General features: G+C 36.2%; 3 protein-coding genes across 4 annotated transcripts in view; 1 reads left to right on the top strand and 2 right to left on the bottom strand.

The window, feature by feature from the left end:
* Positions 1-3629, bottom strand: part of LOC139979343 (neuronal membrane glycoprotein M6-a-like) — a 34478-nt gene extending 30849 nt beyond the window's left edge. Inside the window, exon 1 of the mRNA XM_071990035.1 lies at positions 3479-3629. The gene's annotated coding sequence lies outside the window, so the exon portion shown is untranslated. The remainder of the gene's footprint in view (positions 1-3478) is intronic.
* A 2002-nt stretch (positions 3630-5631) lies between these two features.
* LOC139979345 (E3 ubiquitin-protein ligase RBX1) lies at positions 5632-10671 on the top strand. Its single transcript, XM_071990037.1, has 5 exons — positions 5632-5791; positions 6797-6875; positions 7369-7439; positions 8206-8291; positions 9093-10671. The coding sequence occupies exons 1-5, from the start codon at positions 5696-5698 to the stop codon at positions 9103-9105; spliced, it is 345 nt and encodes a 114-aa protein (XP_071846138.1). The 5' UTR covers positions 5632-5695; the 3' UTR covers positions 9106-10671.
* LOC139979342 (ELMO domain-containing protein 2-like) lies at positions 9225-25035 on the bottom strand. Of its 2 annotated transcripts, none has more exons than XM_071990033.1 (9): positions 24882-25035; positions 22015-22225; positions 21158-21284; positions 20309-20438; positions 19463-19571; positions 18344-18368; positions 16941-17009; positions 15597-15730; positions 9225-14879 (listed from the first exon to the last, which is right to left on the bottom strand). In XM_071990033.1, the coding sequence occupies exons 2-9, from the start codon at positions 22160-22162 to the stop codon at positions 14725-14727; spliced, it is 897 nt and encodes a 298-aa protein (XP_071846134.1). In that variant the 5' UTR covers positions 22163-22225; positions 24882-25035; the 3' UTR covers positions 9225-14724. The 2 variants fall into 2 exon arrangements, with proteins under 2 accessions (XP_071846134.1, XP_071846135.1); XM_071990034.1 differs by having other exon boundaries at positions 24877-25016.
* Positions 25036-26112: the final 1077 nt, after the last annotated feature.

Here is a 26112-nt window from a genome sequence, read left to right as displayed (position 1 = left end):
ATACTATAGAGGAGTGTTAGCTAGGCTGGTTCCCTACAACAAGAATGTAATGCTTATTTCTATGAAGATTGGATACTCTGTGCACTTAACTATTTAAATGCTTGGATAATCAATGGTAGATAAGTAGCATGAGTGATTGTAACATATTGGACTCATTCTATACTTATTGTATTTTACACCACCCTTTAGCAACCACAATATGTCCTGTTATTGTAACCACCAACCTACCCTAAGAAGCCTAGGGCTGTGGTCACTCTTACAGTAGGAATGTTTGTATATGACATATGACGCATGTTAGTAGAAGTAGTTAAGAACAATGAGTGTGTATAATGAGACACTCTGAATACAGAAGTCAAAGCAATAAAACCTCCTCTTTGAATCATCTCTTGTATCATTATCATCAAGAATATTACATGGTGTCAGAAGTGGGTAATGAGACACTCTGAATATAGAAGTCAAAGCAATAATAACTCCTCTTTGAATCATCTCTTGTGTAAAATTTTATTATCAAGAATATTACAGTGATCACCCTTACAGGTATTTAACAAATCCTACGAACAACAACTATGATAGGTTAGGTAAAAGTTTATCCTAGGCTCTATGTTTAGCTTTTCATTTATAAATTAATTTTAAGACTGTCAGTTACAGAAATAAACTTCAACTTTGCCCAAACCTGTAAATTAATAACATTAGACCACTAAAAGTATCAAAAACAAAATATTTTCGGAGAAGGCCTTACTGTAACGTTATGCTATTACAGTACCAGTGCTTGCACAATTTACAGTTGCAACAGTTGCAACAGTTGCAACACAGTGGACCTAAGAGCTAACAGTAACAGTTAGGGCTACCATCAAAAGTTTGGTCTAAATGAGGTATAGAACTGGCCTACTATTTGGGAAGCCACATGTTTAACTCAAACTGGCATTGCGCCCCTGTCATTTTTCAGGTATTCTTGTTAGTTTCTTGTTAGGCCTTACTCAAGCTACATATGCCTAGATACAAATCAGCGAATAAATTAACCTGGACCGACAATGTCAATGAGGAGATGCTCAAAACAATGGACCGACCATGGAGAGTCATGTGACATGCTCCCTTGTAGGACTCAACTCTTATACGTAGTACCCCTTGATTGTACATTCTACAACAACTTATGTCATGTTTTCATACAGGTAGCTACCATATTTTTGTGAAGCTAAGCAAACATCTAGTCTAGTCTAGCTAAGTGGTACATGTCCCCAATGTTAACCGCAGTTTTCATTTCCAAAATTGTTAGTTTGAGTATTTTCTTTCAAACAGTCGACTGCAGCTGGAACACTAATCAGGTCTGTACATAAATTACAGCAGATGATGGGATTTTTCGTTCCTTAGCAACACAAGGATCCTTGCCGTTTTTGCATGTAAACAAGCGTGTATGATATGATAAGACTCTGACAGTACTGTAGATGTTCGAATAGCAGCCAGGGTCCATGCAGATCAAGATTTTTATGAAACTGAAAGTTAATCTCAACAACATTATCATCCAAACCTATGCAATTATTCTCAAACTAACTGTAAATGCCTGTAACTACTTGGCGTTCTGTTGTCTACAGAATACCTATCTTAACAAACTGATAAAGGGTTAAATATTATGAGAGTAGCACCTGGGAGCACATCAAATGATCGTCGATGCTTGGTAAAATTTTCCTACTGTGGAGCACAGAAATTAATGAAACATAGAAGCCAGTTCCGGATTGTAGCTTGCAATAAATTGAAGACCAACAGTTCACGCAAAGACTTCAACCAACACTACTTCTTTACGTAGAGTCTTAACATAAGGCAATGAAGTGTCCAACTAATTTTCCAGATTGTATGATATTCTTAAAATATATAAATAAAAATAATACACAGAATTGTGAGACACATCTAAGGGTATATGTATGCGGAAAAGAAAGCAAAATTTTTAACATGTTCAAACAGTCTGTTGCTGCTCCATCTGTACTGTCAGTACCATCTACTGAAAACATACTGCGCGTTTAACGTTTTCAAGGTGCCAAGAAATTGATATTTAACTGGACAAAGATACAACTCGTAGGATGTTACCGAAGATTTCATCGTTCAGTATTACATTACCGCTAGACTGCATCTGTCCTTTTGTATTTCATTGGCAGTGACATGACAGGCAATAGCATAGACCTAGCTACAAGTTAACTTGTAGTAGTAGTAGTACTAGTTTAGTACAAAAAAAGGGATCAGGAAGGACACTCAAGTCCCTATCATGGACCATATAGGAGTTGGAAAAAAAAGGACACAAAAAATCAGACCCGATTACAATGCTTTAAGCGCTTGTCCGAAGCATTCTTAAACCCATTCACACTTTTTGTAACTTCTGGAGTTTAAGACAAAAACTACTGGTACAAACTACTAAGTATTAGCAAACATGAAAAAGTCATCTTCTAGTGCATCGATAAAGTTAACGTTGTATTATGTTAGTACTGTAGTAACTAGGCCTCTAGAGGCTATTGCTAGGATGGGAAAGTAGAACTCAACTCAAGTACTGGTGATAACAAAATTTGTTGGGAATGAGATGACAGTCTGCTCTTGCTGTTTGTGCAGTAGGCCTATATGGGCCTAACTGATTTGAAATTGCCAAGTAAGAATCTAGTGCGATGCAACACGACAGAAACCTTGTACATTCCAAGCAAATTAAATGTTTGTGGTAAATGTATGCATTCTTTTTGAGGTTATGAAGTGATAAATTGTCATTCATGACATCTTAAAGTATGCACATGTGAAAGGTATTTTGACGATAAGATCAGGATTTCTTTGAACCGTCATTACCATAACGTACTACATAGGCATCCTTTGCGCGAGTCACTGTTTTGGTATCTTTAAGTATTGAGACATACTGCTAAACCAGTAGGAAGGCCCGTGACTGGGATTGTTTTTGGTTTTGTTGACCTTTGGTCCGTGTCCGTTTCTTTGCACGTAAAAAGCACACAGGCCCGTGACTACCTTGCTTGGAAAAATAAAGTCTCAATTTAAGGACGTTAACATTAATAATTTCGAGGAAGCAATAAACCTTGCGCAAGATCGTGATACATAGTGGAGGTTAATCACTGACAGAGCATGTCGGATAGACGAGACTCAACTTTACGACTAAGATGGCACAAGAGACCGTCAAATAGCTGCAAAGCGTAGTGTTGTCAGCATGTGCGATATGGCAATTCTGTGCTATGGAGCACAGAAATTCTGTGCTGTGGAGTGATCCTTCAAGGTCATTTTAAATGGATGCCTGCACAAGGCTACAGCCTACAGTACAGGTAGTGTTATTGTTAGGCTATTTCGATTCGTCGAATTGGTACATGTATGAATGCTGCCGTAGAAGGTCTGTAGACCAAAGCTTAACTTCCAATCAGTAACCATACGATAACTGTCAGAAGCTAAGGAAATGATATGCAACCTTAACCAAAGCTTTAGGCCAAATGGCGCTCATACTTACAAGGGAGATTATACGATACCCTAATTTCATGCGAAGTCAGCTACATCAAAGATCTACATTGATTGCTTGAACAGTGCCAGAAACTAAGTTTCGAGTCAACGTATAAGTTTGGAACGCGAAAAACGCAACAATTATTTATATCATCTGTATAATTGTATCTTGATGATTTTTAAATTGAAAATAAGATCAAGTGTTCGGCCTATGTTGTATTGTTGGATACTTCCTTATGCTATCTGTTGCTTTATAAAAAAAAAAAAAAGTCACCAAAGAAGATAGAGCCTGGAAAAATGGCGCTGAATAATCATTCAATCGTGCTCAGACTGTTGTTAATATGACGTTCTAGTTGAGGAGCTGATGTCATCATCAATTAATCTTAATGGAGCATTGTAGAGATAAGCATATGTTAAATGTGAAAGTCTTGAAAACCAACATAACTGTAAACAGTTGCGTACGCAAAGGCGGCGCGGTTGAGTGATTAAAGATTCATGCCCCTACTCTCGGGAAGGTTCGAATTTCTCTCCCAGCACCCCCCCCCCCCCCACCCCGCCACCATGCAACCAATCCGCCACAACTTTGAACTCCTATCAGTTGCCACTGGCTCAAGAAATATTCTTGGACTATTACATTTAAAGGGTATCCAGTCAAAACGTCCCTTTACCAAAACGTCCCCGCTTTTTTTAAGACCAAAACGTCCCCGCTTTTTACCAAAACGTCCCCGCAGTCAAAACGTCTCCGTGAGTCAAAATGTCCCCGCTTTTATAATCAGTTGGAATGCAAGTGTGGATGTTTTTACTTCAAATCAAAGAGTAAGGATAAGTATAGTTTAGGTTGAAAACACAGTTTTTAGGAGTGGGAAGTGCCGGGTATGAGGGCGGAAACATTTCTGAGTATAATTTTCTGAGGTAAGATAATATAAATAGAAAAGGGAATGCAAGAGGGCTGTAGGGTAATAGGATTTTTTAAACACGAGTTGGTTTCTGAATGAATATATACGATATTAAGGGAAGGGAATAAAAAAGATTTTTTTTTTTGGTTTACGTACAAAAAGTTCCTTTTGGAATATGCGAGACGGGCTGGATGAAAGTGATATATATTTTCCTACAGCACATACGTTTATTTTTTTCTGAAGACACTTTATATTTTTGATTTTGGTGATTGTTTGCCTACTTTTCTACCTTTTCCAGAATTTATTCTGCCTTCTTATTTTTTGATGGTCTAGAAGGGGGAATACGGTTAAAGCGCCCAGCCCCCTTTCCCGTCTCTGCCCTAAACGATATAGTCCTTCATGATTTATTTAGCGCCTGTAATCCAATGCATGCCGTTAACTTAGCCAAATTAAAACTTAAAATTAATATATATTCACAACTGTGAATGAATGTGATAGATGGGGACGTTTTGTCTTACGGTGACGTTTTGACCAACTGGGACGTTTTGATCAACGGGAACGTTTTGACCATAAGCGGGGACGTTTTGATACGGGAACGTTTTGGTAAAGGGACGTTTTGACTGGTAAGCATTTGAAGACTAACTCTGCCTTCAGTCATCCTTTAATTGACAACTGTTGGCAATAATTTCTATGGGTGTAGATCACTTTTTCAACCACACACAAAAAGTCAAGATTTAGAAATTATATATGCCTCAGAATGCACCATTTGAGGTATTAATTTTACCAAGCAACGGAAAGTTAACTTTTTCAGATGGCCACACACGGTTTGGGGCGAGTCTTCAATGCCTTAAACCCAGGGAGTCGGTTGATCTTGCCTGAATAACAGCCCTAGTTATGTAAAGATTGATAAACGCCCATCACTTCCTTTTGAATATTTCAATGTTGGGTGGTACTCATACAATTCGCACATTGGCTAGCTGATTGCCACGACTGCCTGGTGCAAGGAATGTTTGGCACGAGTTTCATGGTTAAATATGTAAACGATTGTGAAAGGATTGCGTATCTGACTCACGTAAGGCTTACACATGAAGACCATTTGTACCCAACATCAGTCAAAGCGATTGTTGAAGAAGTCACCATCGTTCTTACAAACCACGTTCTTACAAACCACGTTCTTACAAACCACAAAGTCACCACGTTCTTACAAACACCATCGTAAAGTTTACTCTCGGCGTTCCATACTGAACATCGTTCCTAACCTCCTGAACCCCAACTTACATAGTAATAATAGTTTAGTCCTGACATTAGTATTCTATGTAATAATACAAGGAATGGCAACCGCTACGCCAATGGATGTGGATCCTCCTTCCGCGATTGCTGGTACAAGTAGTGCAAAGGGTGAAAAGAAAAGATTTGAAGTTAAAAAGGTGTTTATTGTCGATGTTTCAAACAAGCTTGTATTGGGCATATCCTACAATTACTTGAAGAATTTATCCCTTTTCATATTCTAGTAATGGTCTATGTCAGGCATTTCGCCTAACACTGTAACACGTAACATTAGGCCGTATAGAAACACCTTTGTGAATTCTATTTTTTCTTTATACTGCAGGAATGGGATGGATAACACAATAATGAGCAATATAAAATTCTCTTCATCGGTCAGGGAACCAGCAAAATATGTAGGCCTGTGATATCTGTTAGTGTTAAGGAATGTGATGTTACCAGGATGGTCGTTTTTGTAAATACTTTGAGTAACTTTGTAGCCTAGCGTGTAGTAATGTAAGTACAAGAGATATGCATGAAGTATGTATACAGGTATACATGTTTTTGGTGCTCTCATTCTTACATTCAGCCCTACACCACAAGGCCTAGGCATCTTACTACCGGACAAAGGATGATGCCTTGGTCCTAACGTTGGGGTTGGTACAAGTTAGACCTTAGTGATACGTATCAAATGCTTAAAAGTATTAGGGACTGCTTTTGAATATAGTGGAATTGTTGCATGTAGAACAAAAGAACTGCACATTTTCCTATCATCCACACTCCACAGAGAAAACTGTGAATTGAATTGAGTTCAAGTAATTTACGTGAACAAACTTAATACCAGGAATGAATTTCCATACGTGGAATTTCATGTTCCAGGGGTGAACAACATTTTAGGTCTTAAGGAATGTAATACCACCTACCATACTACCTGCATATAAATATATATGTCTGAATGTATTATATTAGCAAAGTATTGCATACTACTTTAAGTAGTTCAGTGATAAGAGCACCAGAAACGGTCCTTTCTCCATCTTGTGGAAGAAGAGGTCTTGTGTGCCTGGTGTAGATGTTAAGTAGTTTCAAGATATATGTGAATGAGTTCTGACTGTCCACCAGCTTTATGGAATAATTGAAACTATCAAGTACTTGTTTGTTTTATTTCTCAGTGGAATGCTGTTGCTCTCTGGGCATGGGATATTGTCGTCGACAACTGTGCTATTTGTAGAAATCACATTATGGACCTATGTGAGTACTTTCTTCAAACAATTAACAAGCTAATATGTTTCAAAATTTTCAAAAAGGAATGGTTAGGATTGATCTGTTCATATCAGAGTTCAAGAATGTCAATGTAAGTTAACTCTTTCCTCAAGCCTTTCTTTAGATTTTAATTTGCAATTGGTTTCTTTGTCCTTAGTACTGGTTCATGCATCTCAGAAATATTTGAAAGTGAACTGTGGGTCTCTTAAAAAACAGAGACAGGGCATGCCATGTTTTATATCGATGTTTCATTTGCTCACTCTTCAATCAAGGTGGTAGTGCTCTTGGCAAAAAAGCACCTCGTCAAAATGTTTATTATGGAACACAGAATGAGGCTTTCGATCACAAACTGTTTTGACTGAATCGACCACAGCTCCTCTGTGTAGGTATCAGTAACATCTGTCCCATAGAAAGAAAATTGTTCCTCCTTCATAAATTTTGAGGTATTTCATGAAAGTATTTTGTTGTTGTTTTCACGCAGGTATAGAATGTCAAGCAAATCAAACCTCTGCTACTTCTGAAGAATGTACGGTTGCCTGGGGTGTTTGTAATGTAAGTAAATTCCTACCTGATGTGAACATTGTGAAATTGGTAGAGGTTGCAAACTCTTGAATGTTATCTCTTTCATAGATTTCATCTTAGATTGTAATTTCTTTTCAGACTATTGCTTTGAGGGTTGCTTTTTTTATTTTACGGCAGCTCATCAAAGCAGTAGTCAGAGAAACTAGTTTGATTTTGCATTTGTATAGATTCTGGTTTTTCTCACCATTAGGAACAAACCCTTATATTTGAGTTGAAGATGCAGTAGCTTTCGATCGTTGGACAATGATGGCCAACTTAAGTAACAGTTTTGGTTTTCTGTCGAGAATTTTTTTGTAGGATCCTAGTATTCCAAGTTTTAGGGTTATCAAAAATGTGTGGAGGGTCGCCAAAATGTTCAGCAGGAAGAAGAAAGAAATAACTGATATTTGTGGCAAAAAGTTGAACATCGATACCTCAAAAGGTGCAAAATATAACACCATTTTGCAACTAGGGATCCTTATCCATGTAAAGCTTACTCAAATGGGAGGGGATACTTCCTCTATGTAGACCCCTTCTCCATGCCACAACAACATCCCCCCCTTCTCCACTGAGGGGTCACCAGGATGGTGAAGGTGAAATTGGGATCACTAAGCTAAAAAATACTGAACACCACAGATCTAAGGCCTTAAAATTCACTAAGCTAAAAAATACTGAACACCACAGATCTAAGGCCTTAAAATTCAGTCCTGTATAACTGATACTTCATCCTCTTTACCCTACTTTTCCTTCTTTTTAGCATGCTTTTCATTTCCACTGCATTTCAAGATGGCTGAAGACAAGGCAGGTCTGTCCATTAGATAACAGGGAATGGGAGTTTCAAAAGTAAGTAGCATTTAACAACATTTTAGAAACTGTCAGGGTGTTAAAGAGAAAACTTGGATGTAAAAAATGATTCATTATGTTTCTGTGCATTTCATTTTCATATGTGAAGAATGAAAGTATTATAGCAGTATTATTTTCTGCACGATGTTGCAAATAATACTTTTGTACAAAAAGTAAACAATGCAGTAGGGTGTTTATGTTTACTTTGTTTTTAAGTCAAATTAGAAAAAGAAAAAAAGTTTCATTTAAATACATATATCATGCATGGAGAAGGGATATTCCTGTTGCAGATGATGTGAAAAGTTGACAGAGACAAACATTCTACATTGTAAGTTGAAACCTAGCATGTGGTTGTTTAAAGGAAAAGTATATTACCAGATGAAACCTTCATCATCACTCCAAGAAGTGGGCCACGGTAGGTAGATGTTTGTGAAAGGCTGTTCTTTCCTTTTTATAGAGTTTGCTGTTAATTTTCCAATGAAATGTGATGTAGTTTTGCAATGTTTGGTTAGCTGCAAATTTTCTCTTCAGTTAGATTTTCATTACTAAACAATTTGTTTGTAAGAATTTTCTTTTTTCTTTGTGGATATTGAAAAGCGATTTGCATTGTTAAGAAAAGTAAACTCTTTTTATCAGCTTCATTGCCCTAATGATATCATTCATGCTGTTGCCAGATGCATAATTTACAAACTATCATTAAATTAAAAAAAGTTAATACTCGTCTTCAGCTACCAGAATATCCATTAAACACTTATGTATTTTCCATATTTAATAATTTGAAATTTTAAAACTCTTTTACAGATATGGAAGATAGCTTTGCAGCCACTTTCTGCGAGCAATCAACAGCAATGGTTTACGTTTTGACGGAAATCTTTGGATTCATGTGAGGTTACGTATCATCCTGTTCAATGGAGAGATACAAGGCATTTGGTATCTTTTTGAACGAAGTTAAAGAAAATAGACACAAAATATATTACCTGCCACCTTACTGAACTCGTAGTCAACAATGGTCAAAATTTAAAAAATGTTTGCATGTGTTACGTTAAATATTCTCATATGAAATGTGGCAAGGAATCACAAAAGTCTGGGGGCTTTCTGGTTTAATAAGGATGCCCAGATGTTAGGTTTAAAACTTACTAGAGCTCTTTAATACTTATAGTGATACTAGTTCACCGTTTTCTTTTACTTTCAAAGGTAAATTGAACCATTTCCATAAACCTTTGTATTCAGTAACAACTTCTGTTGACATAGCAAAATGTTAGGCAATCGACCTTCTAGTGCCATCTCATTGACTGGTTTCATATCAAACTCTCGCCAGAAACTTGGAACCGTTTTCTGGGTACACTTTAGGAGAACATATAAGCAATTATTTTGCTTTTGGCATGGTGCTGGATAAGTTCACAAGTATCAGGTCTTTTTCTCCTTTTATTTTTTGGTGCAGACTTTAGCATAGTTCAGAGATCCAACAGGTTTAGTGTTGAATTTGTTACTATTGAAGGAAAACGTTGCTGTTAAAGGAAAATAAGGATATGCAGCAAAGAGAAGATGGAAACGCACAGATTGATGATCGAACCACTGTTAAATTTCAGTAAATGCTCATCAGTGGACCAGATGAGTTTGTGTGGTTATGAGGGCTCATATGGTATTAGTATGAATATATGTATGTTTTGTACATATATAATAACTGAACTGAATCCATGGGGTGTTAACATCCTTGGGATTTCAGCAATCGCCTTGGGGTGTTAACATTTTAAAATTTTCTTAAAAAAGTTTTCAAAAGTTCAATTCTTAATGGTTTCAAGGTTTGAACATTGTTGAAGAGCATTGAGAAGGTCCAACTAACTTGGAGAGCCCCAGATCTTGCGAGGGTCTGATAACAGTTAATTGCTAATTTTTCAACATTTCTAGCATATATTCAAATTGAACTGTCAGCTAAAGATCAGCAAAGTATCATATTTGATACAAATATGTTTGTTTTTTGGAACAGTTTTGGACTGAAGGCAATCAGTAAATTGTAAACATGCAAAACAGATTGAAAAATGGCCATCACTTTTCCTTTTTAAGCTCTTAACACCTTCTTGGCTGACTGAAGCATTTTTCTCATTAAATATGTAGTTGTCCAACTTGATCCTCTACCAATTCTGAAAGGTTTGAGGGTTAAAACCTACAAGAATGAACCTTTGGAAACTTTCAGCAATTGTTCCCCAAAAACAGCCTAAGTTTTAGGGTAATGAAGATGATCTTTGAGGACAAGTTTAGCTGAAAGATTTTTGATTGTAAGAATACTTTTGTTTATATCCATTACTCCATCTGCTTGTTATACTTCAATGAGAAAATCAAATGTTCATTCAATATTTTGTTGAAAACAGTTAACCCACAATTCTGCCTTTGCTTCCTTTTTCGTCTGATATCTTGTTTTGAAGATACATTGCCATCTACCATTTAACAAAACCATCTTTTTGCCATAAAACTAAGAATCCTGACATAAGAAAAAACAACTGAGATATCTTTTAATATTGTTAACTTTTTACTATTTAGTTTTGGTAATATGTACTGTAATGTAAAAGACAGCAAATATCAACATTTACAAGACACTACAGAACACATGTGACCAACTTCCCCAATATGACTCCTTTGGGATCCAGTTTTTGCAGGCTCAGTTCTTCACCCATTGAATAAATCAAAGCCATTAGGTCAACTACATAAATGTTAAAAACAACATTTGTTATAATGAAGTAGGAAAGATATGCAGTTTGCCAATTTGCACATGTAACTATTCACATTGCACCCAGTTTACTTGTGGTACAAAATGTGACTTCATCATTATCTTAACACTAAACAGTCAAGTGAAGGAATTGAGTACATTTGTTTCCATGGTTACTGTAATTGTTCAGAACTGAAGTGTACCTACGTGCTATTCCATTAAATGTTATCATTCCCCCATGCCTGTGTTTGTCTTTTGACGGACAATGAAAACAACCTGGAATGCAAAATAATGAGAAAAAGAGGCAAAAGCATATTTTTATAGTAAACTTGTATTTTCACAACAAGAGGTAAATACAAAATAATTAAAAAATGTTGCACTTGCACCTTATAAAGAAAGGAATGATATGAAGAGACAAATAGGCAAAAACTAATAAAATATTAATACAGATTAATCAGTGTAGTACATCATTTCTCGACTAAATACAACTCCATGGGTGCATTGTCCATTTAACGTCTCCTTATAGGCATCAGGCTGGGTAGTTAATGCATACGCAAGGTAATTTATGAGTGAAAAACAAAACCCCTCTTTGAACACAGCCTATACCTGTAAAGTAAACAAAGTCCACAGAATTTACATATGTTGTTAATCTTGGGTATTTCTATGTCCTATGTGTGTTCTGAAATTACCTTGGCCAGCACGAGGGTGAAACTTGCTTTTTGAGGGTTGAAGGACCAGATCCACCAAACCTTGACCAGTTCTTAACTGAGTTTAGGATGAGTATGTTGGAATATATATGTCACAGATTGTAAAGCTGGGATATACGATATAGTTTCAAAGACTTTTCCTTACGTTTGTATGAATCGCATAACACGATTAAAGGAAAGACAAGGATTATTCAGCGAAGATAACAATTGCTCCATTCATATGCAGATGAGATCTGCTCGATTTATAAATGGAGAGCATGGTGGGGGCTCTCTGCTGTACCTCCTATATTCTACATTACAAGCTCAACCCTCCCGTCAAATCAATATACAGCATCAGAATATTGCATATAGTAACATTGAAATCATTTAAAAAGAAAGTTTCACATGAAATCTTATTCACAAAGTACAGTCTAGGAAATGCTTATCTAAAACTCACACTTTCAGTAAAAGACTAGCAAGATGGAAGTTACCAATCAGATTACAATGATACCTGAAACAAGGATATGTGTCATGTTTTAGGGTGGTAGTTATTTAGATTGTACAGAAGCATGCAAAATTCATGCTTTTATATGATTGTCTACCAAGTATAATTCCCTCAGCAAGATTATACTCTCTTCTATCTTGGACTTATCAAATAAAGCATTGCAAAATGAGTCACTTTCAGAACATTATAATACAATTATATCTAAAAGATGAATTTCAGTTGGCAAAAAACATAGGCGATAACATTCGTGCAAATTATACTGTGACATAAATCCACAATAGTCATACACTATAAACAAAATAAGTTTTGCAGAAATCTCTACCATATTTCCTCCTGAAGTTTACAAACCTAAAATATTTCTATACACCAATGTACTCATTATTTTGTTCATCAATCACAATGTATCAAACCAAAAGATATTAAATGTTCACTAGAATACCCCTATATATGCTCCTTGTCAAGTTATAACATTTTCCAGTATGAAACAGTTTCCCCTGGATTTACTTGTTAATTACACAATTGTTGTCAACCGAAGAAATTAAAACTTGTAGAACTATGCGCAGAGCATTCCAAAACCGACTGAAGGCCAGTATAAGAGTAAGTACAAGTCTTAACTATATTGTTCTTGGCAAAACCAGTGCTAAGATTAATAAGATAAATAAAATAGTGTTCAACCACCATGATGTATACATATGAGAAATGATTACAACTGTTAAAATCTAGTTTGAAAAGAATATGAATTGATGACTATGTTGCAAGTAGACCCTGGTCTCTATATTTAGTTGAATACGTCCAGCGATTTACTGTCATTATTGAAAGATACGGATACTGTACTATTGTTCTTTAAATGGATCTCTAATTGCCTACATAACTCTCATTGTCTGAAGCAGAGTCTCTACCATGTAGTGTTACTATACATACTAATTAAAAAGGATTGTCCCGTACTTTTGCAAAGTAAACATACTGTCCCTCCGGCAAACTAAATTGTCCCGATTTTCTTTGTGACGATGTATAAAATATCACAGGATGAATTACGATATGCATACTGAAGAGATTATGCTATGCATCACAATGCCATTTCGGAAGTATGATGTACTCATTTTTCACACAAATATGACTGATGATGGCATATTAGCAAACAAGCTTGGCACGAAGAGGTGATTAACGTGGGCTACATAATTGCAACAAGTAAACGTTAATATAGCTGTTTTGCAATAATTTAAACGCACATGTAATGTGTGTTTAAATTATAGGTATAACAGCATATTGTGGGATGCTTTATATGATTTGAATAATCAAGTTATCAACAAATTAGAAAACAAATTTTGAAAGAGCAAACAAATTATTGGTTGAAGGAGAATTCATACCAGTGACCTCTGACCTACAAATCCTGTTTTCTACTCACTGATGTAAGCAGCCCATACAGTTGGTGGAATTTCCTCTTTCAACTAATAACATTTAAATCTGTCTTAGAAACCCTAGAGGAATGTTGGAAACAGCCATGGACAGCAAGAATTCCTAACATATTTGACAAATGACATCATGCAAAATATAATACCAATCATATATATATCACCTAGGGAAACATAAATGAGAAAATTATCTTGATACCAAAAATATACAGGATACATTACATTGCTGTTTCTAGCTGCTAAGGTAATGATCAATTACAACAGTTATTGCCCAACCAAATTGAAAGTACTTCCTTCGTTAAAAAAAAAAGTGCATAAAGGTTTTGCTATGGTCTTCTTGTGTATCCTATTTGTAACCCTATCCTCCACAATACATTAATACTGTCAAAACTATTACGTGTTAAGAGTTTTTTTAGTTAAATTTGAATATAAAGCAGAACTCATGTCTAGAATGAAATAGAAACTGGTGACCGAACTCAGGCCATGGCAACTGTGCTATCTGAGACTGAAGTTGAGGCTTATACCTTCTTGAGGGATGCTATTGACAGGCCATAGTTTTTCTTTTCTTTTTTTATTTGCAATGTGCCACCAAGATTGTATCCATTATGCCCTTTTTGTGTAGAAATAAATAAGATGGAGTACTCTTGAAGCAAGCGCAAATCTAGTTACGTAAATTATTGCAAAATCCTCTCCACACTTTTTGATTGAGTGAAGTCACATTTTGATATAAGGTATCCCACTATCCCATAATAATAATAACAATAATTATTCTTATTACTAAGGTATCCCATAGTCATTTGTTGAGATGTGAATCATATTTTTGAGGGCAACATTGGAAGAAGGACTGATTTTCTGATGCTCAAAAGTAAGCATAATATATCTTCATGGCCAAACTTAAGCTACTTTAAGGTCGCATTACAACAACCACCGGTTTCATATAAATGGTCATACCTATTCCAAGAGTATTACTAGAGAATGATTACAAACATCAACTTTGATCATGATAATTCATTTCATATTAATGAGCAGAACCCTGAGATCTTCCATGTATCATGGCTGCTGCCACAACTAACTCCCAATTACCATACTATTGCAGATACCAGAGTGTTTGGTTCACACGTTAGCATCAATCTGCTAAGAATTCACTGTGTAACCTCATTCCTGGTGTTGTCAGTCTTGACAGTAGGTGAACCTTGTACAGCTCTAGGATCCTACTGAATTCCATTACACTCTCTGGCTCCTCAGCGAACCAAAAATCATGGAATTCACAAAACACGTGACCTGCACAGGGAGGGGGGAAAAAATAGAAGGCAAAAACATAGCCTGTGTAAAACTGTCATGGCATACAAGATTATTCTCTTTCAAAAGATATTCCGAATAAAAAAAAAATCTCCTAAAATGACATTTTTTTATACGCACTATACTTACATGTCCAGCTTCAAAGTACTTGTACTGACAGTATGAGCAGTATGCATGTCCTGTTACTATCAGATATAGGTTAGGAACTGTTCATACTGACAGTATGAGCAGTATGAATATCCTGTTTCTATCAGATAAAAGTTAGGAACTGTTCATACTGTCAGTATGAGCAGTATGAATGTCCTGTTACTATCAGATAAAGGTTAGGAACTGTTCATACTGTCAGTACGAGTGCTGTGAGGCATACTACGAAAGGACAGTACAGAGTGGTATTAGCATTACAATCATTGTCCCAACCTGAAAGGTATATATGGGATATGGTATAACTCAAGCAAGTTACTTGACAGATTACGTTCAGAGTGTCGGCTGGAATACTCGCTGTTTATTTATGAAAACACCACCTGATTTGTCAAACTGTCTACATACAAGGCTAGACCTTTATGAATTTATGAACTTATGAAGCCAGCGATAAAATGTATTGTATGCATTTACATAAACTAATATGTAATGCCTCAGTCACCCTCAAATAAATTAATTCAAGAAAATGTATCCCCAGATGAAATAAGCTGTGTTACTCACAATAAACTCTGTGAAAATGATACAAAGAAGGTTCGCCTGAGACCGAGTTATAAAAATGAGACTTGAGTTGTTCCTTGCAAAGGAGTTCCAATATGAGGCTAGTAAGGTTAATGCCAACCACAGCAAATGAATACCTTTAGACGAAAGAGAAAGCAAATATCATTTAGCTTAAAATAACCACCCAAGCTGAAAGCTGTAGATTTCAGTTAAAAATCATGTCAACTGTTAATGGACATTATAATACATTTTAATTAACGTAATAAATGTGTGGTTTCCACAAATGATACTATTTATGAGGGAATATCAGTCGATGAATCATGATAACGGCTAATTCAACTACACAATAGTAGCATGGGGGAGTGGATAGGTGGGTTAGGCTAGAAGGGGATGATGGGGAAGAGGATAGGGATTTACAGAAAGATGCTCTGCCTCTCAAAGATCGATAACGGTGCATAATCAGCATGGAGAAGATGACTAAATATTCAATTATTGGAATAATAACTAACAAATGCAGTGATTGAGAGAGAGTCAACCCAACGGAACATACTACCTTTGATTGGAAACAGCTGGTAGCCATTTTGTAACCAAATTCCACTTCATGACAGATTCACCAGAGTCACCTGACCAATCTTTAGTACTAGCTGTGTCTCTTCTGTGTTTTTCATCCCCTTGGTTTAGTATTTTTTTTCAAAATTATGATTTTTCTCTCCAAACAGTCATAATATGCCAGTGTTGCAGACCAACAATTTTATCTGTCAAGTTTATACCTTGCTCAGGTACCCTTGTTATACAATTGCTGTCGGCCGACTATTTAAACTGCATTTTTGAGTTTAGACTTGTTCAAGGTTTTATGCACCATTTTGTCACAAATTATGTTACTAGTTATGTTATGATGTATTTGTAAGAGAGAGAGGAGAAGTTCAACTACACATGCTACCAATTGCTTTAAGTATTGTGGTGGCAGTCCACTACAGGACACTATTAACTGGGAGTTTTGAGGGCAAGAAATACATCATAAGCAGAACATTTAAGGTTCGTAATGCTAGGCAACCTTTACAGGAAATACATCGATGCAGCCCGCTTGAGTTTTCTCAACATCACATCCGTCTCTACCCAATACAGGGAGAGCAGGTTTTGTTTTATATGAGAACATTTCATTTATAATAAATTAACAAAGTTAATTAAAAATGAACAACAACGAAAAAGGAACTTAAAGGTACATAAGCCTTCCACTTTCAATTTCATTGATGCCGTGTCAATATCATATTTGCTATTAAAAGTCCAGGTGAGAGCAATCATCAGCTCATAATGGATCAAGTTTGGCCGATTCGATCGCACACTCACCCAAACTTGGGATGAAAGGATTCTGAAAGCACTTTTCTGGCAGATCGGTTATAGTTTTCAGCAAAAAACCTGGGAAAAAAATAATGGGATAGAAAGTGAAATATGTTTCCATGTTTTTTGTTTTGCATTTGTAAAGAGCATTTGAGAATTCTGAAGGACTTTCGTCCTCTTATCGTGACTACGCTACTGAAAAGAGATTTATACTAGCTAATGGAATTTTAAATGACATCAGACAACAAACCATTAACACACAGAATGGGGGAATAATTTATCCGACTCACAAACATACATGTATACATACACACATACATACACCCATACATACATACATGTAATACATACATACATACATTGCAAAATGCTATCCAAAATGGGCAACTTGCTATACTAGTGCAAAGATGTAGCACAGTTGGTTTTTACACAGGAATAATAGTAGTTTACAAGTGACAAAATTCAGAGCTTCACAAATTATTTACTGCAGACGAAAGAAACATACTGTACCTAAACATCGATAGTTTGTAGCCTTGAATTACGTATCAACTGTTTATAAATGTATTGTGATGTACTCAAATGTTTTTAGATTGAAGGAATTAAGGCATGTCTCCTCTACAAACTAATTCCACTCATAGGTTCATTTAACTCTTTCATTCAGATTGCTGCAAACTACCAGACTGAATGCGACCTGGCCCAAATCAACTCATTGTAATCTGTGTAATCGATGAAGGTTGGGCAGTTTGTATGTGTGTTTCTACACACTGTGGTTCGGGAAGCATAACCTGAACCATTCTCAAAATGTTGGCAACGGTTCTGCAGTTCACAGCGGTTCATGACTAAAACTGAACAGTTTTGACAAACGTGACCAATCGCAGGGGAAATCATGTTGCATTTGACTTAAACAAGCACCGATTCATTAACATGAATAGAAGTCTTTCAGCTTGTGTTATATCAGTCATTCAGTGTATCAATATATACTACTCTGGGTATTGACGACTATCAAAACCAACCTCACAAAGAGTGAGTTTAAGTTGCCGAATTTTATTCTTCTTCAGTCGGTCAGTGTGCTGCCTGCTTTAGGTGAAATGTTTGAAGGATGACAAGCTAACCAGAGGAAGGACACGATGACCACCCAAGACTATTGTTCTTTCAACAAAGAGTTATCAACAATAGACCTACCGTTTGCCAGTGAATGATGACAATGTCTCATCAAGGATATTAATAGGCCACTAATTATCAACACCAACATCAACATTAACAACTCACAAGCCTAATTCAATCAACTGAGAAACCTGGTTATGTCAATTTTTGTCAACGATTCCTTCTGAACATTTCTCTATCACAAGATCACCAAGAAAATGGTGCCGCATGTCATGACAATAAAATATATAGAAGAAAATTGAACTTACACCAAATTTTGGAGACCAAGTAGACCTGACAAAATACAGAGGAAGAAGGAAAGAACTTTATTGGACAAACATTATCAGCTTTCTTGACTAGGCAAATATATTGAGACATGCAAGTCATACTACACCTAAAGAATTTTATAGCCAGAAATAAAAAGTACATTTCCACGACATAAAATAATAAGTACCGCACATCGGAGATCAAATTCATGGGTAGATCTTAAATAGTGAACTTAAAAGAAAGGTACTTTCAATGCACCTATAAACTATATTAAAAACTTGAGTGCTTTCATTGCTGAGAAAACTTGAGAACCACATGCCAAGGTTGAAATTATAACATAAATCATGAAGTTTTACAACCTCCAATAACCCCCCCCCCCCCACTACCTCCACAAGTCATCAACAGAATTGCAGTTACAAAAGGATTATAATGTTATAATACATAATCTATTACTTTGACATGAGCTGTGGAAACCATAGCAACCAAGCCTCGATGCACTATTAACTTTCATAAGACACTTTGCCGGGTATGAAACACTTTGTAATGAATATACATGTACTGTGTGGAACAGTGAGTTACATGCCATTGTGAAAGGTAAGCTCTTTGTCCCCAAAAAATTCCTCATCTTTATAGAGTGAAACCACAAGGTCGGAGAGAACAAGCGATTGCTTTACAAATGATCTCGGTTAAACTTTGATCTCCTTGTTCAAGATAATATCATAGAGTCAAAATGAATGTGAGAAAATTTCAGAAGCTCGTCTATGATGTAGTAGCAAATAAAGGGTTAGCAAAGTCACATTCATGGTCTAGGAACAAACTAAGGGGGGGGGGGGTGGGGTAACCAATTGATATAACAAAAATGTCTTTTGTTTCGAGTAAGCATGGCTAATACCAGAGTAAGTCAACAATTGCTGATGCTGAGCACAAACATTGTTACAATGAACATTATAGGCATGAAAACCATGACAATGAACAAATTCTGATTCCTGACATGTAAGTAGTGGGATTCATAATAAAGGGTCTCTCAAAGCTACCTGAGTGAATCTAGGTTACGTTAAAGTTAGCCAACCATGACTAGTTTTTTCGGGGTTTATGAAATTCTGACCGTTGTAAATGCTCACCCATTCCTCTAAAGTCTGTTGCGGGGTCGTTTCCCTGGAATCCGAGCTCACCCCACTGCTTGGTCTTTCTTGCTTCTAACGGCACTCCAGGTTTGAGCAAACTCCAGAGCTAGAGAGGAAAGTTGAAGCATTCCAGGTTACTGCATGTAATTACAAATTAGTCAAGAAATGCTCCGTCCAGACACAGGGAATGATTTATCTGGTATTGGGACTTTCGTATCATAAAATGCTATGCAAAATGATCGGATTGCTACACAAGTTTAAAGATGTGTAGCAGGTTTCTTACCCGGGATCCACCAGATTTTATAAGGAACCAAAGTCATATCCTGCAAAAATTGTGAAATTAGAAGACTAAACAACAGTACCTCTATTTGGATGTCATTGTTACTATTCACATATATAATCCCTATAACACATATTGTCTTAAGCAGTGGAGCAGTAGAGCAGTGAATCACACATTCTCTATCAATGGTAAAATTCCAAGCTTTTCATCATAAATTTATGCCCATATATTTGGCAAAAAAGGACTCTTATATTTCATACTGAATTTTCTCCTTGTTTTTTATTTTTCTATATTTTTATTCTTTTTTATTTTTTATTTTTATTCTTTCTTATACTTACTCTTTTATTCCCTCTTCACTTTTTATTTTTCTCTATTTCCACAGTTTGACAATCATTAATTTAGCTGAACATTTTTTTAAATTTTTTTTCTATCCAGTCTCCATGATCAAATGTGTCAATTATGTTCATCTTAAATTGGTAACAAATTACTGCAAAACATTCTTTACGATGTGAAATATATTTCACATTTCAAGTGAAACGAATATAATCATCACTATGTTTTACCTTTAATAGTTGTTGTTCGTGGTCGTCTATGGCTGTTGAATACTTCTCCTTCTGGAGACGGGTCACCTCCGATACAAGCTTCTGGTAGCCGCTGATGTGACGCAAACACTGCAACAAGGCTGGACGAAAACTAAACGAGAAATAAAACAAGATATCTTTGCTGAATAGGAAAGAACATCACATGCAAATTTTGTTCACAAAGATTGTATGCCAGACATAAATTAATGGTTTTTCAGCTTCAGCATCTAAAACTCTTGTCCCTTCACTGTCACCTCTATAGCTCTTTAAGCATGGCAAAAGTTGCTTTAAGGTTACAACAATTCAGAAATAGTTCAATCTTTTCTACAACTCTTGAGGGCAAACATTTATATCATTCTCATCAAGCAATTTTAAAAAGACCTGTGGTCCAAACTTTGAGAAGATTATAGAACGAATGTATCACATGCCTTTGGAATTCGGACTGTTTTCTAGATGATAGATTGCTAGATGCCTCACAGATTTTGCCATTTGCCAGTGGCACACAAGAAAAGGACGCTGGTCATTTTCTGACAGTGGAGATTCACAACTTAAAACACATGCTAAGTCGGGTTAACAATCGTCGGTCAGAGAGAACTGGCCTTATTATCTGTATCTAACATGAGCCCTGTAATACTGCTTATTTATCAGCAAATATTCATGGACAGCTCCCACAAAAGCCTGTATGCAAGTAATTGAATGGTTGTGTGTTGTGATTCAAAATAAATGCCAGGGAGAACTTGGTTTTTGTCTTTAGATTGTTTTCAAGCACTGGCATTGTGTCTCAAATTGTTTACAACTGTGATATTCTATACCTGGTAACTGAAAACTAACCCTTCGTTTCTAGTAATGTCGACGCCCTTCAGAGTGATAATGTTGTTGGCTGCATCAGAGGCATTGAGATCGTCGGAGACTAAAAGGATCTTCAGAGCTGCCAATTTAGACTTGCTTAAAGAATATTCTGTAAAGAGTTGAAGAGAAAAAGAAAGAAAGCTAAACAATTAATTCACACCTGATGCCAAGCGGGATGGGGGGGGGAGGGGATGGGGTGGTCGGTATCTACAAGCACAAACTGTCTTTCACAATTTTTCTTCTTCTCCTCTGCTCCTGTTTTCCTACTATCAATTAGTAAACACACTTCTTCCTCATCAAATCATCTCTTAATCACAATTTGTGTCCATCCACATTAGCATGTTATTTTCTTTCCAAATCCTCCCTTATGTTTTATCTTACTCCCCATTAACTTTTATTAAATAACTCCCATTTATTGTGCTCAGTTACACAATTATCTCCTCAGCCCTTTGATCTCTTGTGGCCAGTTCATATCCTGCTTCCTTTCATATTATTCCCCTTATGTGCTGTCTTATTTTACGCCACTCATCGTTTGGTGGACATCCAATTGAATTGTCTGTCCTGAATTAAATTTAAGAATTTAAAAAAAGTCTAAAATTAACTGTGTCATTACTCTTTTTTAATATCTGAAAAGAAGATCCTGGTAGGGTCGATACGTAAGGCCCGTGAACTTTTGGTACAAACTGTATCAACTTCAAATTGTGGTATCCAGGAACGAACAGCAACTTTCGAGAGGATGTTAAGATGATATACTCTTCTTTCAAGATCTGCTATCGATTTACGCTGACAAAACTTCACATTTTGGTAGTTCTGTATGACTTAGAATGCATTTCACTTACCAACTGCCCGAGTTCTTTCTGCTCCTGCTGGGTAAGATGAGCAGATTCGCTCAAGTTCACATTTTCCTGTGGTTCTACGTAATATCCATTTCAGCATTCTGTGCAACCAGCCATAGTAAAAGTACCACCAGAGCTTAAAGAACATCATGCAATTGATAGGACTGCTGCATTAAAAAAGGACCTAGCTGGTTTCCTCCGGGTAAACTATCCTCTGTATTAAATGAACAGTATCAAAAAGAAACCTTCAGCTTGCTGGTATGCTGATATCTCTGGAAATCCTTATTGTAACTCTTATCACATATTTTAGTAAAATTCACATTGGTCAAGAAGTAAAGTTTCATCGAAAAGTTTCAATAATGTGAAAAGGATGGTCTTCTGTACAGCGATGTTGGAAATGTAAGGGCATGGGATCTGGTGCCCCACCCCCCTCCCAAATGAAATTTGCCATGACCTAAACCTTATTGCTGATTTGAATGTAATATATATGTTTTGAAAATTATGAAAGCAAAAAGTTTCATGGGACTTGACCCCAACCAAGAGGCCCTAATGTCCCGCTCACGCCACTAACTTTGAACAGCATGCATTGCCCAAATTCTGTCCCCCTCCCCCCCCCCCTCCCAAAAAAAAGGTTGCTCTCATTTTGCTTTGTTGGGTGACAGAACTTATTCTTTACAATATTTTATTGAGCCATAATGCTCATGACTTGAGCCAATCGAAATGCATGACCTTTAACAAATGTGGTAGCATAGGCCTAGATAGAATCATACGGTTATGTACAAAATGACGTTTAATGACTTTTTTTGGTAAAAAATTTAAATGACTGGAAAGAAATTTTGTTGCAACAAACAAAAGATAGAATACTGATTAACATTTCCTGATGATATCTTGATCACAATTCAAAATAAAAAATGCAACAAAATATGGATGCAAACTGTTAATGATCCTCAACGGTGGTCGAACACCTTCAACTGAAATGATATAAACACTCCAATAATAAAAGAATCTCAAACACAAGTGAAACTAAAGAAAGACTTCCACAATGTAAATCAGAAACAAACAAAGCCTTGAGGTTGTGAATTAGAAATTAAAAATTGCCAGAAAAGAGAGCTGAACATACATTAGAAGTAAAAAGGTTTCAATATCACAAGTAAACAATGTGAAATTAAACAGCTGATGATTACTTCACATATTAATAGGACACTGTGAAACTAAAACCACTCTTGTTACCTCTGCCACATTAAGTTAGGTTATGCCTAAATTAGGCTTTAGCAGCAGTAAAAATTCATCAGTGTCTGCTCACTATCAATTTCACTATCAATTATCAAAGTCTGGTTATCCCTTCCCCCCCCCCCCTGCTTTTTTTTTGAGAGAGAGAGAGAGGACACAATGTTCAATAAAAGCTGCTAACTGAAAAGGTCCACAAACTTAAAAACAAACTGTCACTAACTTTGCAGTGTCACAGATAGACCTAATGTTACCCCAGGCAACTAGTCTAAAGGTTTTTAACTTCAACAAGAATTAAATTGTTGGATAATACTTCACAAAATCAACAACCCTCCACAAGATCAATTATTCCAACCCCCCACACACACACACAAACCTCCCCCTCAAAACACACGTACACAGAATTCTGCTCATCAAGAGGATGAGACTTGGACTTGGATCCTATTGAATACTCAGGTTACTTCAAGGAATATGATAGCAACTGGATCTAACTTAGGAGAAGGTGTGATTAGATTGATCTGGAAGTGTTGACTGGGCATTCACGCATCCAGATGCTAGGAGAGATCACCGAAGTGGTCCTACAACTATAGTTACATCTCTTTATAGAACACTGGGCATTTCTTACAAAAATCTTAGGCCTAGTCAAGAACTAGGTCTAACGTTTGTTCGGTCTCAATGGCAATATGCCAAACATTTAGACCTAACAGTAACACTTAGTACTAGTATAGTCAGTATTGCGAAGTTCGGCATACTGCGAAAGTTCGGACACCCTAAGAAATACACGATTTCACCATGAAAATCTACAGGAAGAGTCAAATTTCACCAAAAAGTACGAAGCTACAGTTATTTTCTCTCCAAAATGGCAAGAAAATTACTTACATATTTGTCAATAAAATGCCGAAGATCTATGAAGTCTGTTATAATTACTGAAAGAGCAACTGCGCCACCAATTTTATCACCAGCGCCACACTGTGGGTTGCGTGTCCGAACTTCGCAATACTCTAGCAAAGAAATACCAGTTCCACAATCACGAAGAATCTTCTTGGAAAACAACGTGAAAACAGTTTGCAGGAAAGAAAGTTTGGCCGTGTATTGTACTATAACAAAATTCTCCCACCATATGAAGTATATTTTCAAATGATTTATACCAGAAGATTTAGTTTTGGGGTGTTTTAAGTCTTAAGTGTCCGAACTTCGAAGTCACCATGCTACTTTAGTACACGAGTAGCAGTTAGGGCTCAACTTAGGCCTAATTATCTAGTAATGCTAAAAATAACTTTGAGTTGAAACAAAGGCAAAAGCCTGCATATTCTGCACACACAGAACCATTTTAGATGTCAATGAGTTGCAATCAGTTAAGGTATATTGCTTCACATAATTGGTAACCTTAGTCCTTAGTTTAATATAGGCCTAATGTAGCCTAAGCCATACTTAGCAACACGGTCCGTACCTTATGGACCCTGTCAAGTACTGTAACGATATCGATTGGGCCTAACTTACTGTTACTTGTGTTACTGTTACTAGTGTTACTGTTAGCCCACACAGTAAACATTGAAAAGAAATAGTAAAAATAATTATAATACAATAAACACAGCAGCGACAATAAACCTTATTTTTAGATAGAAGAAGGCTTAATACATTACAGTAACAACAGGTGCAGATGACAACATGATAACCTCGTCTGTAGAAAGACCCTCGATTATTAATTTGTTGTTTATTTTCTCTTGTTGTTTCAAGTGCTCATTTCCAAGGGCACGTATACACGTTAACTAGCTAGGCTAGTATTTTTTAATATATCGCCCTGTTGATGTAGAGCGCCACCTTTTCCAAAATCAGGCCATGCCAGTTGATGTTTCTTTGATCAATCATTTTGAGAATTTCTATGCCGTACGGCAACCGTTTTACTTTTTGCTCGTGAATTCGTGATATCAGCAATTAACTGCCATCATTTACAACAAATGCAATGAATTTTAAGTAACGTACGGTATAATAATTCCAATCTATATGACCTATCGAACAAGACTGGAAAGTACAAGTGATATATATGCTGTAGGACAAGGTGTGTAAAATATTACAGAGAGAAGATACAGAATCAACTGAATGAGATAAAAAGTGTTTTTATACTATCATTCATAAAGGCTGCTATAACTGTTGGGAAGTAGTAAATAAGTCTTTTGAGAGATAATTATGAAATGACTACAACATCTTTAGCCCACGCATCAAGTTCCTGCCAAAACCAGTGCATAATACACACAACTCGATTTACCCAGACGTCCTCACTTCCCCGAATTGTATATTATCATAACTTATCAGTGTTCTTATCTTGTTTTGGTGTGTTCTTTGAACTTTGAAACTTATGGGAATACAAAGAGAAACTTTGTCGCAAAATCAATAATAAATCTTTACAATGCCTTTTTTAATGCTTTACAATGCTTAGTTTAAGAAATGCAACAGTATTGGAGCTTTCTGTTTTGCTATGATGGAATGAAGTAAACAATTGAACATTTTTTCATGTGAGCGATAAATAGCCCCAACCCCCTTCCCCCCAAAGAAAAAAATATATATTAAGTGCGCCAGGAAAAAGCACTGTATTTTTTGGCAATTCACTATGTCGTCGAATATAATTTGTTGAAATAAAAAAGTGTTCCTATTTGTTACATTAACATAGCTTTTGTAGTTAGTAGGCCTAGTCTATGTAGCCTTCAAGCAGATAACTTATACTAAGTTGCTTACTTGCTTATGATTAATATTTACGGCAATTTTATTTTCGAACTTCAATATTGCTTCAGAGAGCGTTCACCCTTCAATTGATGAAATTTGAACTTGGCCAAAGAGATTCAGAATTAGTCCTCCTAAACAACTTCCACATTCTTC

This window comes from Apostichopus japonicus, chromosome 14, assembly GCF_037975245.1.
Source record: "Apostichopus japonicus isolate 1M-3 chromosome 14, ASM3797524v1, whole genome shotgun sequence".
In the NCBI taxonomy this organism is placed as follows: Eukaryota; Metazoa; Echinodermata; class Holothuroidea; order Aspidochirotida; family Stichopodidae; genus Apostichopus; species Apostichopus japonicus.
Note: the sequence above shows the minus strand (reverse complement) of the source record. Positions and strands in the feature narration are given on the sequence as shown.

What these genes read in the sequence shown, in the direction of transcription:
- LOC139979345 (XM_071990037.1), top strand. Translation starts at nt 5,696, where the DNA reads ATGGCAACCGCTACGCCAATGGATGTGGATCCTCCTTCCGCGATTGCT. An exon ending in AAAGATTTGAAGTTAAAAAG is followed by an intron (nt 5,792 to 6,796) that starts GTGTTTATTGTC and finishes TTTATTTCTCAG; the next exon opens with TGGAATGCTGTTGCTCTCTG. An exon ending in TTGCCTGGGGTGTTTGTAAT is followed by an intron (nt 7,440 to 8,205) that starts GTAAGTAAATTC and finishes CCTTCTTTTTAG; the next exon opens with CATGCTTTTCATTTCCACTG.
- LOC139979342 (XM_071990033.1), bottom strand. Translation starts at nt 22,162, where the DNA reads ATGATGTTCTTTAAGCTCTGGTGGTACTTTTACTATGGCTGGTTGCAC. An exon ending in CTTGGTCTCCAAAATTTGGT is followed by an intron (nt 17,010 to 18,343) that starts GTAAGTTCAATT and finishes TTTTTTTCCCAG; the next exon opens with GTTTTTTGCTGAAAACTATA. An exon ending in TCATTTTCACAGAGTTTATT is followed by an intron (nt 14,880 to 15,596) that starts GTGAGTAACACA and finishes CTCCCTGTGCAG; the next exon opens with GTCACGTGTTTTGTGAATTC.